The 14,689-nt window shown below is 36.1% G+C and overlaps 3 protein-coding genes and 1 non-coding gene across 4 annotated transcripts; 3 read left to right on the forward strand and 1 right to left on the reverse strand.

Moving 5' to 3' along the window:
* On the forward strand, positions 1–1,063 carry LOC105761865 (uncharacterized). Its single transcript, XR_008190724.1, has 3 exons — positions 1–27; positions 169–230; positions 633–1,063. It is a non-coding gene; the product is annotated as an uncharacterized LOC105761865 (transcript).
* A 2,404-nt stretch (positions 1,064–3,467) lies between these two features.
* On the forward strand, positions 3,468–6,422 carry LOC105761864 (probable protein phosphatase 2C 65). The gene is made up of 5 exons (XM_012579813.2): positions 3,468–3,948; positions 4,798–5,064; positions 5,153–5,270; positions 5,407–5,630; positions 5,829–6,422. The coding sequence occupies exons 1-5, from the start codon at positions 3,733–3,735 to the stop codon at positions 6,249–6,251; spliced, it is 1,248 nt and encodes a 415-aa protein (XP_012435267.1). The 5' UTR covers positions 3,468–3,732; the 3' UTR covers positions 6,252–6,422.
* A 1,293-nt stretch (positions 6,423–7,715) lies between these two features.
* On the forward strand, positions 7,716–10,662 carry LOC105761863 (uncharacterized). Its single transcript, XM_012579812.2, has 5 exons — positions 7,716–8,186; positions 8,524–8,563; positions 8,648–8,799; positions 8,889–9,386; positions 10,120–10,662. Exons 1-5 carry the CDS (start codon positions 7,971–7,973, stop codon positions 10,219–10,221), a joined length of 1,008 nt encoding a protein of 335 aa, XP_012435266.2. The 5' UTR covers positions 7,716–7,970; the 3' UTR covers positions 10,222–10,662.
* Positions 10,663–11,037: 375 nt separating this feature from the next.
* Positions 11,038–13,740, reverse strand: LOC105761862 (uncharacterized). Its single transcript, XM_012579811.2, has one exon. It carries the CDS (start codon positions 13,738–13,740, stop codon positions 11,038–11,040), a length of 2,703 nt encoding a protein of 900 aa, XP_012435265.1.
* Positions 13,741–14,689: the final 949 nt, after the last annotated feature.

The following is a 14,689-nucleotide window of genomic DNA, read 5'->3' on the forward strand; positions in this document are numbered from 1 at the left end:
AATATAGCAGCAGGAGCACATGAAGAGGTATGAATTTAATGTAAAAGTAGTTAAGTTTCCCCTGGGAGATGGTCTTTTCTGATTGTCTGATTGCATTCCAAATTAATGTTATTTCTTTCTCTTCTTTTTTTTGGACATACAAATTAATGTTAATTTGTCTCTTTCCAGGCTAGTCATCGTGTTGGATCCGACGAGAGACAACCACTTCTTCCAACTTAAAGTTTTAGGGAGTATGTGAAAAGCCTTTTGTTCTGGGAGTCAACTTCTTAATTTTGAAAATATTTCATGTGTTTTTAATTGCTGCACAAGTTCCTTGGTAAAGAGGTAGAGTGCTGTTATTCATTGTTAATAAAGCTGTATGTTACCTGGACCAAACTTGTTCCTCTTGGTGGATTATTTATTTGTCAAGGAAATAACAGCCAGGGGGCTTCAAGTCTAGATGAAAACAAAATGGATAAATGGAAAGCCTTTGTATTACTATGATTAAACTCAGCAGGTCTAGGTTTAGGTGTATCTATAATATGCAGATCATGCCTTCCCTGTCCCTAAGTTACACTTTTCATAAGATTAGTAACTAGTATTGTTGAACTGCTGGAGGATGAATCTGACACAGCAGTTGTAATTTGTTGCAGGGAGGGAATTTGTTTTGGTAGGGACCCAGGTATTGTTGGATAGTGACAGAGATAAACCAGTTTTCGCTCGAGACGTTTAATGGAATTGAAAGAAATTTGTAAAATGAGAAACCCTTAAATTGTGGTCATTTGTTATAATTTTCGTTCATGGGTCTGAATGGATGCTTGGTAGAGGAAGTGCAGTGGTATTGGCTCGGCTTGTTGCGGAGTTCTTCCTGATTTCTGCCTAGCCTCCACTCCACACTGCCTTTTCAGAAAAATGTATGATGTGGCGTTATTTGTTTTATTTCGACAACATACAGATTACAGGGAGACGGCGAGCAATTTTTGTTTGTTTATTCGGTTGTTATTTATCTTTTTTAAAAGGTAAACAGTCTTTTTTGTTTGTCATCAAATTTAAAAAAAAAAAATCGAGTCACTTATATGTTAAATCATGTTGACGTGATTTTTTTCTTGGTATAATAGTAAAATTAACCTGCCAATATTTGCTTATTTTATAAGTTAAATCATGTTGATGTGATTTTTTTTGGTATAATAGTAAAATTAACTTACCAATATTTATAATTTTATTAATTAGATCAGTTAACAAATTTAATCTTAAATTATGCTATCAAGTTAGTCTTGAATCTAAAAAATTCAGAATAACAAGATAAACTTATTAAAAAAAATTTTGACAGATCGAAAAATGTTCAAAAAATAATTGTTGATAAATAATACTTGAACTAAAAATATTAATATGATAAGAAGTAAATAAAAATATAAAAATATTGTTGGACCATAATACGAGCATTTTTGTGGATTTTAGCCCCAAGTATGTTACGAATTGCACACAAAGGTCCGCGATGAAGGTGAGCAGAATAGCTTAAGGCAATTATTTGAATAAATTAACTTACCAGGATTGGCCTAAGTTTTGCAAAATTATGGAAAGCTCTTTTATTCGAAGTCTAAAGACTGAGTAAATATTTTAGCAAATTGTAGTTCCCATGCTAATTTGTAATAAGGATAAATATAAAAGAGAGCTAATTTGTAATAAGGATAAATATAAAAGAGAGCGCAAATTCTTTAGAACTATTTTGTAGTTAAGTTTGAATTTGAGTCCTTGATGTAATTTGATTTGTACCTTTAGATGTAAGAGAGCACAACTACAAATAAAGACCTTTCCCACATCATTCGCAATCATTCAATCTTGTATTCTTTACTCAATAATCAACTCGAGGGCATTTACTATAAAAGCTTTTTTTGTGCTTTACTGAGCATTTTTTTCTTTCTCGCTTGTTTCTCTCAACTTCTTTTTAGCATTGAAGCCTTAGAGAATTCGATTTGAGATTCTCAGATTTTGAGGAATTAGAGATTTACTTTTTAAATTGTTTCTTTGTCTATGGTTGCGTGAGTTGATTGGCTGAAGTTCAATATCATGACAACGTTAAAGCAAGGTTTGATTAAGATGTTGATTGAGATGGCAAATCAAACAAATGATTAGAATGTCCCACCAATTGTGGGAGATCCAAGAAAGCTAGCAATTCAAGGGGCATACTGGTTGTAGCACTTCTTGTCTGATCCAATTGTTGAGTCTGAGTTACAGTATGTCATATTTGTTGTCGGAGCAACTACAAAAAAATTGAAAAGGATAGGAGTCATAAAAAAAAAACAAGAAAAGTGAAGACACATGAAGAGATTGAAGAGTGTGATTTTTAAAAACTCGAGAGAAAAAAAGATGGAGGCAAAATGTGCAATCATCCATTAACAAAAATGAGAAATACACGAATCAATCTTTTATTAATTAAAATTATCAAAATTATAGGAGAATTCTGTGCAAAAGCACATAGAAGACACGGCGGTCGACAAGCTCATCAAATTATTAGTAAATTATGAATTTAAGGTAATCATCAATGAATTGATTAATTTTGAAACCAAGGGTAGAATTAAGTATAAAAGGTGACTATTATGTAGGTCGGTGCATAAATTTTTCAAAGCAAATATTTTGGTGTTGGATTGAGAAATCACGGGACTCTCTTATAAACATTTTGTGAAATTAAGGTGAATGTTTCATGAAAATATTTCTTTCTTTTCACAATCCGACAAGAGATTGTAGTGTTGTTGAATTAAGCATAATTTGGAATAAAAACATGATTGTAATGGATTTGAATATTGTTAAGTATGGTTGGTTGTTATCAAATAGAGGAAGATGAAACAAAATTTCAAAAAGTTGATAGTCTGTGCGCATGCATAATGTGAGATTGATCAGATGAGGTATTAGAGCTTAAAGTTTGTTGCAAGGATAATGGTGATGGTCAATGTGTATGCATTGTGTGATATGTGATGAAATACAAGAGATTTTAATTGTTGATTGCGGTTGAACTTAAATTTAATGAATTTTTTTATGAAAAGTATGTGGTGAATTTATTAATAAAATGGTGATTATTGTTTTTTGGTATTCGAATATGGAAATTATGAGATGGGTTTAAAAATGAAGTTTTTTTTTAATTTTTTATGAGACGGAGATCATTGGAGAGTTGGCGTGGATATGTGCTTTTGGAATTAAATTTTGTTATAGGGAAAAGAAGATAGACAGGGATTGAGGGAGCCGAAAGTAGTTATGTAAGGAAGGTGAGAAGAGAACAGAAAACTGAAATTATTCCAAATTAGAGGAGACAAACAGATAATAATCTTAAAATTCCAAAATGGTTAGTTTAGTTGCATTTTCCCATAGTAAATCACCCTCCTGGAGCAGCCAAAATAATAATAACAAAAATAATATGACCCGTAAGCCATGACTAGTCTCTTCTCTAATTCTAAATAAAGAAAAGCTGTTCGGCTTTTTTGTTTTCTGTTGTTTTTTTTCTTTTGTTAAACTAGCCTTCATATTATAGAGTAAAATTATGGCCTTGACTTCTCCTCCTTTGCCTCTCCATGCATTTCAATTTTGAGTCTCTTGGGTCGCCTCCAGTTCGACCACCATTTCTTGTCTATTTTGGGCTTTGATTTTCCCGGAAATTTTCCGGGCATCCATACCCTTTTGGAGGCGTACCTTGGTGCCTGCTGCTGTTGCTGCTGCTTTTTTTTTCCCTAATCTTTTTTGCTTTTATACACGCAACGAAACATGGGTGCCTGCTGTAGTACAGAGGTGAAGTACAAAGGTAGACGCCATGAAGAAGATGATTTGGAGGGGAAAGAAGAGGAGGGCCAACAGGAGGAAGTTACGACCACTGGACATGCCGGGGCCATAGTCAGATTTCAGGGATCCTCTAGCTACACGTCAATGTACACCCGCAAGGGGAAAAAAGGGATCAATCAGGACGCCATGACCGTATGGGAGGTGATTTAATTTAATTAATGTTTCATTCTTTTTGTTTATTAATTCAACATTTCGATCGATACTTTCCGTATGTTCCAATTTCCAGTGCCACCCACCAGATCGTAATTGTTTGATGCCTACCAATATAAAATTTTGTCTAGGATTCATCTGCTGCTTTCACAAGGTCTTTGTGATCTTAGAATTATTTCCTTTTAATATTCTATTTACACATTTGGTGATCGTCTCCGTTGTTTTTTATGCATGTCGCTGCCGACTGCTTCTTCTGAATCTGACGTTGTTTTGCTCGCGTCACTATTTGTCCCTTTGATGTTATTCTTTCTTTTTTTTTTTTGGGTTCATTGTTATTGTTGGTGCAGCTCTCTCATGTAATATAGAGAGAGAAAATGGAATCAGTTAATCATCATTAATATATTTCTCCATTTTCTGAATGTTAAGTAATTTCTTTCCATTACCTGATGACTGTTGAAAAATGCAGATGCTAATATTAATAATTTGTATGTATAAAACAGCTTGCTCCGATCGACCAATACCGACCTTTTCTTGACCAAATAAAATTCGTAGCTAGAGAAGAATTTGATGCCGATTAGATTGTGGAGGAAGACTCCTCAATTTCTTGGGGGGAGCTTAATTTAATTTAGCAAACAAGTTAATTAGTATAACATTTTTGTAGGCCAGTTCGCCGTCCTGAATCACCTACCTAAACCCACACATGGTATTTCATTTCTTCGGGAATGCTGCTGCTCTATGCATATCGCCATCAACTTTAATATTTATAATTAGATAGTCTAAGAATGTATGACCATTTATTTATTGAATACACGGAACTAAACATATTTAAAATTTATCCAGAACTTCATGGGAGAGAAGAACGTGTTCTTCTGCGCTGTATTTGATGGTCATGGTCCGTCAGGTCACCAGGTTGCACGTCATGTATGTCACACCTTGCCATACAAGCTTTCTACAGTGTTCAAAGAAAATGATGTAGCTGTTGGCGCTGACAAAGACTGGGAGGCAAGTATAATTAGAGCTTTCGAAGAGTCGGATGAAGATCTTATCTTGGAAGAGTCTCTTGACAGTTACTGCAGTGGTACCACAGCTGTAACTGTTATTAAGCAGGTATAGCTTCTTTCTTAATTTGGTACATACATGTAGATGATGATCCGTTTATTTTCTCCAAAAAACATATATGCATATTTCATTTCAGGATGAACATTTGATAATTTCAAACTTGGGGGATTCTCGTGCGATTCTTTGCACTAGAGACAATGAAAACCAACTCATTCCGATCCAACTCACAGTTGACTTGAAACCTAGTATACCAAGTAAGTATTTTCTGTTCCATTCCATTCGCGTATATATATTATATATATATAACCTTGCCTATGCCCTATAGTTAAAAAATAAATCAAACCGTATATCCATATCTAATATGTTCCTCTGGAGTTGCTTCTTAATTAGGTGAAGCTGAAAGAATCCTGAAGTGCGGTGGCAGGGTCTTTGCAATGGATGAAGAATCAAATGTACCAAGAGTATGGATGCCCGATCATGATTGCCCTGGCTTAGCCATGGCAAGGGCTTTCGGGGATTTCTGCCTCAAGGATCATGGTGTTATCGCAATTCCTCAAGTTTCTTACAGGAAGCTTACAAGCAAAGATGAATTTGTAGTGTTGGCGACTGATGGGGTAAGAAGGAAAACTTTTACATGCACGTATAGCGTCTCCTTGTTTTCTTTTTGAAATATTATTATAGAATTAAATGAATCTTTCTTTAGGGTTAATTAATTCAACAACACATATATAAGCGGTAATTATATTTATTTATTAATTAATTGTTGAAATTAATAACAAGGTTGTATGAGAAAAAAATTACAAATTTTGCAGGTGTGGGATGTGCTAACAAACAACGAGGTGATACGAATAGTAGCTTCAGTAAAGAAACAATCAATGGCAGCTAAAATATTGGTTTATTATGCTGTTCAAGCATGGCGAACAAGGTATCCAGGCTCCAAGGTGGATGATTGTGCAGTGGTATGCTTGTTCCTGAAGAAACGACCATTATTAACAAGATCCTTGTCTGACATGAGCAAAAACGTTGCAAGTCAACTAGATGGTGCAGATTCTAACCTTATTTCTAAAGACAGGAAAACCGAAGAAGGCGAGACTGTTATAAATTGCGATATTACTGTGGACCCTAAGGCCCTTGATGAATTAAATAGAGTAAAGGCTTTTACCAAGTCTTCTCGGCTCGGCAGTTTGAATAGGAGGAAAACATCTAAGGACTTTGGGGGAACCGAAGCTAATTGATTTTGGGTTTAATTTGCTGGCAGCAATATTCACAATTTATAAAGCTTATTCTCAAATATATGTGAATCAAGTTCATATCGGGGAGGGAGGATTTATTTTTATTTTTATTTAAAAAAAAAAACACACTACTAACTTCCTTCCATTTATTATAGTTTGAATTTGAATGGAACTTTCGTCTCACTATTCTGTACATGATCTGAGAGAATTTCCGAAATTCCTCACACCCAATTACGTACCCCTCTTAATTAGCACATGATTTTTCTTAACTTCCTTACATTGTAAAATATCATTACACTAAAATTAAAATCTAAATCAAATCTGAATTAAAATGGTGTTGATGGTTAGATAAAATGCCCTAAACAATATCAATTTATAACTTATTTCCTTGGGAAAATATATTTCAACCTCAATTTGGACCATTTGGACTCTTAATTGGGTAGTGACATAATTGGGTAGAAATTCTCATCTATAAACACCCCAAGGATCAACTTAGTAGAGGGACTCCTCATTACTCCAAACCCTAACACACTAAGCTCTCAATTACCTCAGTACTCGGACCACAAAGAGGCCCCAGATATGATATTGGAGTGCTTCAGCAGTCCACGAACCACAAAAAACTCAGTAACCGAGCATGCAGCGGAAGGTGCACTCTGGTATTTAAAACATGAATGATACTTACAATAGGCTTGAAAGCTTGACGCAAAAATTACTAAAATATCTTGAAAAACTCTGCTTTTATTTAATTTAATGGCACTTTTGTATTTTTTCTATTATATTATTTTTGCCTTATAAATAGACATGATTAGGTTAATACTAGAGAGACTTATCTTTCATATATTTCTACTATTAAAAATTGGTTTGTGTACTTTAGAATGAGATAGCCACATGTAATTAATTAATTATTCATTCAACCATATTAGTTTTTACAATAGAATTGGATGAAACTTTTTACAAAATGATCAATTTGCTCTTTGATCTAGCGTATATGAATTAATTTACTGTTTTTTTAGTAAATGGACAAAATGCAATCTGACATAGATGAAAAAAAATCAAATTACAAAATAAAAATAATTATAAATCTTAATAATTGAACTTTTTCTTCTCCCTCCTTAGTCCATCAAAGAAAAAGCCGAAATGAAAGATGTTCGAAAATTATAAGCTTTATGATAACTATTATCATCATTATTGCAACCATTTATCCATAGTGAGTCCAGGCCTACAGTTTCACAAGGAATCCATCTCATGAACCAATTTCTGTTGGCAGCCTATAGTAAAAAGACCGAAAGTCTGGTCGCATGACCTTCTCGGTTGGACTGGTTTCAGCGAAGCCCTTTGTGGGTTGTGGACATTGTTAGCCTTGAAATGCCTGGCCCAGATCCAAAGCAGCAGAGATATCAATATTAATTGGCTAATTCCTAAGTTTAAGTTGGTAGTAATAAATAAAAAGGAGACAAATGCGGGGATCAAATAAGGGTCTCTGCAAATGCTGAAAAAGTTGCTAGTTGGTGGAGAGAGCTGAGTCTTGGGACTTGCGAGTCTCACGTTCCAAGTGAGAAAAGCCAGATTCAACTCCACCCATGCCGATACGTGGCAATGGATCCCTTTCACACTCCACCCCTTATAGAGAGGAGAGCCAAACCAACAGACAAAACAAAACACTGTCTTTTTTCTTTAACGACAAAAATTTGAGGAGACAGTTTCAGTTGGAACCCGCAAGTGATGAAAACCTTGACGAGTCCTTGCTCCAAGCCAATCTTTGGCAATAATAGAGATAGAGGGTTTTCTTCTTTTCAACATCTTTCTCTTACTAGAGCTCAAGTATGCTTATTACCTTCTAAAAAGCTTGCTAGAATCCGCTTCTTGCATTTGGTTTCTGTGCAACGGAGGCGTCTGCAGCCTCTTTTTTCATCTTCTTCTTTCTCACCTGACTTACAGGCATGTTATGTCCACTTTTATCCATTTTTTACTGATTTTTCCTTTTACTTTGCCGATGCTCCTTTGCCCGATTCCCAAGTTTTCTTTCCATGTTACTTCTCTTTACACTTTTTTTTTTCTAAATAACTTATATATGATCTAATTCTCCAATCATGGGTTATCGTGCCACGTGGGGTTTAAAACATGCATACGTAAATCCTTTTTTTACAATCCAAGCCTTTTGAAACTGAATGGATTTTGAAACAAAAGATGTTGCTTCATTTACAGTTCCTTTCCAATTCAAGAAAAGTTACTTGTATTGAAGTTGATATTCATTTGGTAAATTTTCTTCATGTAGGGGGAGTTGGAGACAGCAGAAACTCAACCTAAAGAACACAGTAAGATCTTGTGGCTCTTTAACTATTTGTCTATTATTGAGTTTTCTGATTTCTGAGTCTTATTTCAACACCTCTGATGCACAGATACCACTCGTGTCAAATTTCAGTTGAAGAAAGAGTGCTCATTTGGGGAGCATTTTTTCATAGTAGGGGATCATCCTATGTTAGGCTCATGGGACCCTGAGAGTTGTATCCCACTGACTTGGTCAGAAGGACATGTTTGGGCAGTAGAGCTGGTAAGCAGCAACTTATTGAGAATGTGAAATATTCTTGTTGAAGGCTTTATTGACAACTGATGAGATCTCTTTTTTTGGTACTTGCTCAGGATATACCTGTTGGAATCTCAGTCCAGTTCAAATTCATTCTGAAAACAACCACTGGGGACATTTTGTGGCAACCGGGCCCTGATCGGATATTTAAATCCTTGGAAACTGAGAATATGATTGTTGTTTCCGAAGACTGGGAAGCAGCTGATTATCAGGAAGTACTGAAGGAAGAACTACAAGCATTATCGGAGGAATTGGCCACTGGAAATGGTGTTCCTTCCCTAGACAAGCCCTTTGCTATTGTTGCAGAGAATCCTAGCTACCCAACAGAAGACTTCATGGCAAATAAAAATGCTGAAGCGCTTGGCATGAATAGAACTAAATACCCAAATAATGAAGCTATGGCTATTGCTAACAAGAATGTTGTAGTAGCAGAGGACTTGACTCCATTATCAACGGTGGCAACTGAAGAAGAAATGTTGGATGAAGATGACAAGAATAGTACGAGCGATACATCTGTTGGAGTTGATGAAGCTAAATGCGATGAATTATCAGAGGTAATGGCCTGATGAGTGTGATGCTTTGGATTTTATTCTCTCATTGTCCTCGTTTGCGGTCCTCTATTACTATAAACCTACCAAGAAATAAAACATCATCTCCATGAACCTTGTCTCTCATGTGAAAAGAAATTCCATACTAGTTCAAAAGTATCTGGTTTAAGCTTGTATCTTGTTGAGATGATGTGTAATCTGCAATGCAGCTCTTTCAATCCCTCATCAATGAAGTATTGCTCGTTAATAGTTAAGAATAATGACATATAAATCATCAATAATATATGAAACGTCGCACGTTCCCTGTTCCCTGTTCCCCGTTCCACTTTCCACACGCATACTGCTATACAACATAATTTTTGCTCCAAACGAGATGAGAATGTTTAGTCTAAACTTTCTTTTTGCTACCTAGACCTATGATTGTTTTGATTCACCAACAAACGCAATGTTTCATTTCTGGTCATGCTAATATATGAATCCTTGAATGTTAAGGAAACCTTTTCTACTTAAACAGGAAAATAATTATCAATTTACTTGGCCATTTGACAATCAATCATACTGTGAGACGTTGCTACTGTGGGATGTACTTGAAAAATGATAGGGTGATCAAGGCAATTTGTGATTCTCCCCTAACAAAAATCTACCATTGCGGTTGATAGCGTTATTACAGATTACATGCGTTTATGTCTTTTCCATCTTTATTTAATTAATTTTTTAAGTGCAATTCATTAAAATTCAGTTAGTTGAGAAGCAAGAACCTGAAGGTGAACCATGGGAAGAAAAAATAACTGCGGTAACCTACAATGGGTTGGAACAACTCGACAGCTGTACATTCAACTAGCCAGAGAACAGCCAGGACCGGGGCCTTTTCAACATAATAATGTCTTGCAAAGTGATATCCAGTGGGATCATCAAACATTACAGAAGCTTCTCGACAGTTTTAAGATTTCTATAATTCACCCTGTTGCCATGTGACAATTGCCGAAAAATGAGGGTTAGTGCTGCTAGTATGTACCAACAAACATTGCTTCCTTGATTCTCTTCTTGTGTATTCTATCATGTCAGATTCCCAGAATATTATACCATTACATCATTAATGTGACAAACATTGATCATCTCAACTACCTGCCCTTTCCTTTTTTTTGGATAATTCAGATGAAGTTATTGCTTAACTATGACTATACGCTTGGATTCGTATTTTGCAACAAAATCTCTCATCTAAGATTTAACAAGTTCTTAAACGGCACCAAAAGCCACGTTAAACGAATGAGATGCTAGACTTGCTGACACTTTAATCTGTGGATCAGGTAAGCAAAACTAGTTTTGATCATTAAAATGGTAATATTTACAAACTACAATCACCCTTTACAGCATCTTAGGCAAACCTCTGCCTTCAAACATCAAAGGCAGGAAAAACTGACAAAATAAACAAAGGAAGAAAAAAAGGTAGATAGTTTAATAAGGTAAATGAATAAAAAACCTGGTTTGTGCCTACTGCCTAGGAATCTTCTGTGCATGTCACAATCACTGTTACAATTGCTGGTATCTCATCTTACAACATCTCCAAGTCAAATCGGGAGGGAAAGCAAACTAAAGCTGGATTCTAAGATCTAGTTAAAAGAAAATCATGAAACTAAACTCACTTCACCACAGCATATCATGCCTTCTTTTGAAAATCTATATTATTCTGGATGCACAGTTCCTGATATGGTTTAAAACGTTCTTGCCACCTGCAAAACTGCCTTTTCAATGTCTTGAACGCTTCTAATTCCTGTGAGCCAAAGTTCATGACAGGAACATAAAGCTTCAACTCAATGGGACACAGATCATCGAATAGTTCTAGCCCAACACTATCAGTTGTGTCATTACGATCAGTAACCTTATGCACTTTGGTAATCATGGTAGTAAATTTCTCATCTTTATAAATATGGTTTCCATATGACTCGCCTCCAACTGGATGGTATAAAAGCAATGGTTTTGGCCTTTGAGAGTTAACCCACATCTCATCTCTGTCATCAGCAAGAGAGACAATTTCATCATTGTTAAGCAAGCTAGAATCTGATACAGCCATTTCTGCAGCAACCTGCATGACTTCATTGCACCTAAGGCCAAACTCCACCTCTGATGAAAATTCACACATTTTCTCTGAATCAGGACAGCCGTTACGAAACTCGTGAAGTGTAAGTAGAATGGGGAGAGGAAGAACAGGACCCACAAGTGAATCATCAGGCTGCATCTTATGTGACCACTTAGTGCTGCGGCATGAAGGCTTCCTTAGTAGGAATGGAGGCAACTGAGGAAGGTCTGGAACAACTGAAAATTCCAGAGGCATTGTCATGTCATCGAAGGGCACATCAAGTAGCTCAGGATAGCTAGAGAAAGCTAGTAGTAAAAGTTCCAAAGGTAAGGTTGCCCACATTTGCCTTGAAGCAACTTCGCATATACTTGTTGGCAAGCTAATGTCATTGAAGACAACGGAAAGTGCAGGAGAGGACCTGAATCGACCAAATCCGCAGACCTTCAACTTCTCACACAAAATTTCATGAAAGTCTAGGTTAAAAGATTCCTTCTGCTGAAGACCCTTGTGGGACTTCTTTATCCTGGAGTCTAGGCCTTCAGCAAGATTGTCATTCAAATAACCACGAAGATAGTCAAGGTTCAAATACTTGAACCTTTTAGGAAATTCATATTCATCGTCACCCAAGGCGTATAGTAAGCTATCCCCAAAATTGAAAAATGGTTCTCTGTGAGCTACATTAAAATTCTGCACCAAATCCCACGAGGCACAATATCGTTGAGCTTCAATCCTTCCTGAAGACATTAGCCTAATCAAAGTAAACCCACCAAATTCATCTGACTCGCACACCAACTTCGAGAGATCCCTGCTCAAAACCCCGAAGCCAAGGACAATATCTTTCTTCTGCTGCCAATCAATCCATTCAGGAAGTGCACCTTTCGAAAATTCTTCCCTAACAAGACAACTTCCACAATGACACTCTTGGTTTGACAATAATAAATCTGAAGGAAGATCCCATGCCAAAAAGGGTTTGCAAAACTTTGAAATTTCCATAGCAACAGGTCCTTCATTGGCTGAAGAAGGGCCATAACAGAACAGCCTGAACTCACAATTCCAAAATGATCCCAATATGATGCAAAAACCCGATTCAGTTGCCCACTGATATGTATCATCCCTTGATTGTGATCTCAATTCTGATAACCTAATCACATCAATGAAGCATGGATTATCTAGGGCATGAGCCCAACGCAGCAATGGTAACATTGGTTTACGCACATCACAAAGAAGCAATAAACTTAGGGAAGCCAAAACAAACTGAAACCCATCAGCTCCTGCTCTAGAAAATGCTAGGAACTGATCCTCATCAACTACAGCATATGGGCTCAACATCTCAATCTTAGCTAAACAAGTTACATTGCACTCATCACTCCTGAAATCAAGTAAAAAAACAGCATCTGATCGGGCAACAACTAAAATTCTAGGATGCCAACTGAACTCAATACCCAACCATTTACAATTCTCTGAAACACTCGAATCATCCCATAGAACTCTAAATTTACTCCCTTTAACATAGCCATTGGGTTTCTGACAATTAACATAAGAAGCTAAATCAAACAAGAACAGTGCACCATTCTCTAACAAAACCACACTTTCTTCAGGTATGTGTGGGCTGCAACAAGCACAGACAATCGAGGAACTCTTGAATAACTTACTGCCTAAGTAATCCAAAGCAGGGGTTTTGCTAGAGTTATCAAATCTAACAGAATACCAATGAACAGAATATAGAGTAGAAGTCATTAAATACCCAACAACAGAATCACCTGAAATCCCGTCGAAATCATCAACTGGGTTCACTAAAATACTCAATATTTTGTGATTGAAGTGGTTGTTAGAAATAAAGACGCCACCGTTCCCATCACCCAGAAACTTAAAATCGTTGTCTTGGACGTGAATAGCGAAGAACCCGATTCGGTCATGGTTAGAGCCAGTGGTGAAGAAGACAAGAGTAATGTTGTGGTCAGGGCAATGGAGAAGGTGGAGGCGATTGTGTGATAGAAGGGAAGAAGCGTCGTCGTCGTGGGAGCAATTAGGGGTGAAGCAGGAAGCAATAGAGAAAGAAGTGGAGTAAGGGACAGAAGAAGCAGAGAGGAATCGAGAGAAAGAAAGGCGAGGTAGAGGAGGAAGAAGAGGGGGGAAAAGAGAGGGAGAATGGAAAAGGATTTTAGGAAGAGTTTTGGGCTTTGGGATGAAGAAAAGAGGACCAAGCTTTGAAGAAGAGAGGAGCGGCGGGTCCAGTGATTTGCCGATGGGAAAATAAGCTTTCCATTCTTCCGATAACTCCATTCTTTACGACTCTACTGGGGAGGATACTCAATTCCCTTTCCACTTTATAGCAATTTCTTTTTTCTTTTCTAGCAAAATCTCTGCATATCAGAACAGAACAAACACAAAATCATGGTGAATTTTTGGGGTAGAAAAGACATCAGGCACCGGCGGGAAATGATGGTCGGCAGCATCTCACGGTGGCCGGCGACAATAAAAGCCCTACGAAGCTGATGAAGACCACTTGAAGAAGATGGGGTATTTAGAGTGGCCTGGATTAAAAGACTCAAGAGAGAATGAGTTGTAAAAATAAGAGGAGAGAGAAAATATTACTTATGAATATATTTTTGAAGAGGGAAAAAAGAAATTATATTGTACTCGTTGGAATTTTTCTTTTTTAGTGGGTTAAATATTTTAAAATTAAAAGTAAATTGATATAATATATAATTGGTGAATTTAAAAGTATTATTATATTAATTTGAAAAGAAAATTGTCACATTTAAAATTAGTGTGAAGGTAAGGATTAAATTAGGAAAAGTTGTTAAATTTTCATATTATTGTTGCCTTTTCTATACTCCTTTTATATTATATTTTTAAACATTATATTATACATCATTTTCGGAATTTGTAACTATTTTTAAAATTTTAAATTTAAATTCTTCTTACTTTTCCATTATTTCTACTATCATTTTAAAAAAAATTAAATAAAATATGCATATGGTAGAATTTAAACTTGCACTAATTGAATTAGTAAAACATTAAATTTATCACTCAACCAAAGCTTCATTTGGATGTCTTGGAGAATTTCTATCGCAAGTTTTTACTTTGCAAGAGTTAAGTTAATTTAGACGGATTTGAAATCAAGAAATTGCCTAAGGTTGTACAAATTGCAAAAGTAAAATTCTAACCCTATGACACATACACGTGTGATACAATTTATCACTTGCATATTATAGTGTCATGGGTCACG

Source organism: Gossypium raimondii, chromosome 11 (genome assembly GCF_025698545.1).
Source record: "Gossypium raimondii isolate GPD5lz chromosome 11, ASM2569854v1, whole genome shotgun sequence".
NCBI lineage: Eukaryota > Viridiplantae > Streptophyta > Magnoliopsida > Malvales > Malvaceae > Gossypium > Gossypium raimondii.

Coding starts and splice junctions, on each gene's coding strand:
- LOC105761864 (XM_012579813.2), top strand. CDS start 3,733: ATGGGTGCCTGCTGTAGTACAGAGGTGAAGTACAAAGGTAGACGCCAT. Junction 5,271..5,406: donor CTTGAAACCTAGTATACCAA/GTAAGTATTTTC, acceptor CTTCTTAATTAG/GTGAAGCTGAAAGAATCCTG. Junction 5,631..5,828: donor TAGTGTTGGCGACTGATGGG/GTAAGAAGGAAA, acceptor CAAATTTTGCAG/GTGTGGGATGTGCTAACAAA.
- LOC105761863 (XM_012579812.2), top strand. CDS start 7,971: ATGAAAACCTTGACGAGTCCTTGCTCCAAGCCAATCTTTGGCAATAAT. Junction 8,800..8,888: donor ATGTTTGGGCAGTAGAGCTG/GTAAGCAGCAAC, acceptor GTACTTGCTCAG/GATATACCTGTTGGAATCTC. Junction 9,387..10,119: donor AATGCGATGAATTATCAGAG/GTAATGGCCTGA, acceptor ATTAAAATTCAG/TTAGTTGAGAAGCAAGAACC.
- LOC105761862 (XM_012579811.2), bottom strand. CDS start 13,740: ATGGAGTTATCGGAAGAATGGAAAGCTTATTTTCCCATCGGCAAATCA.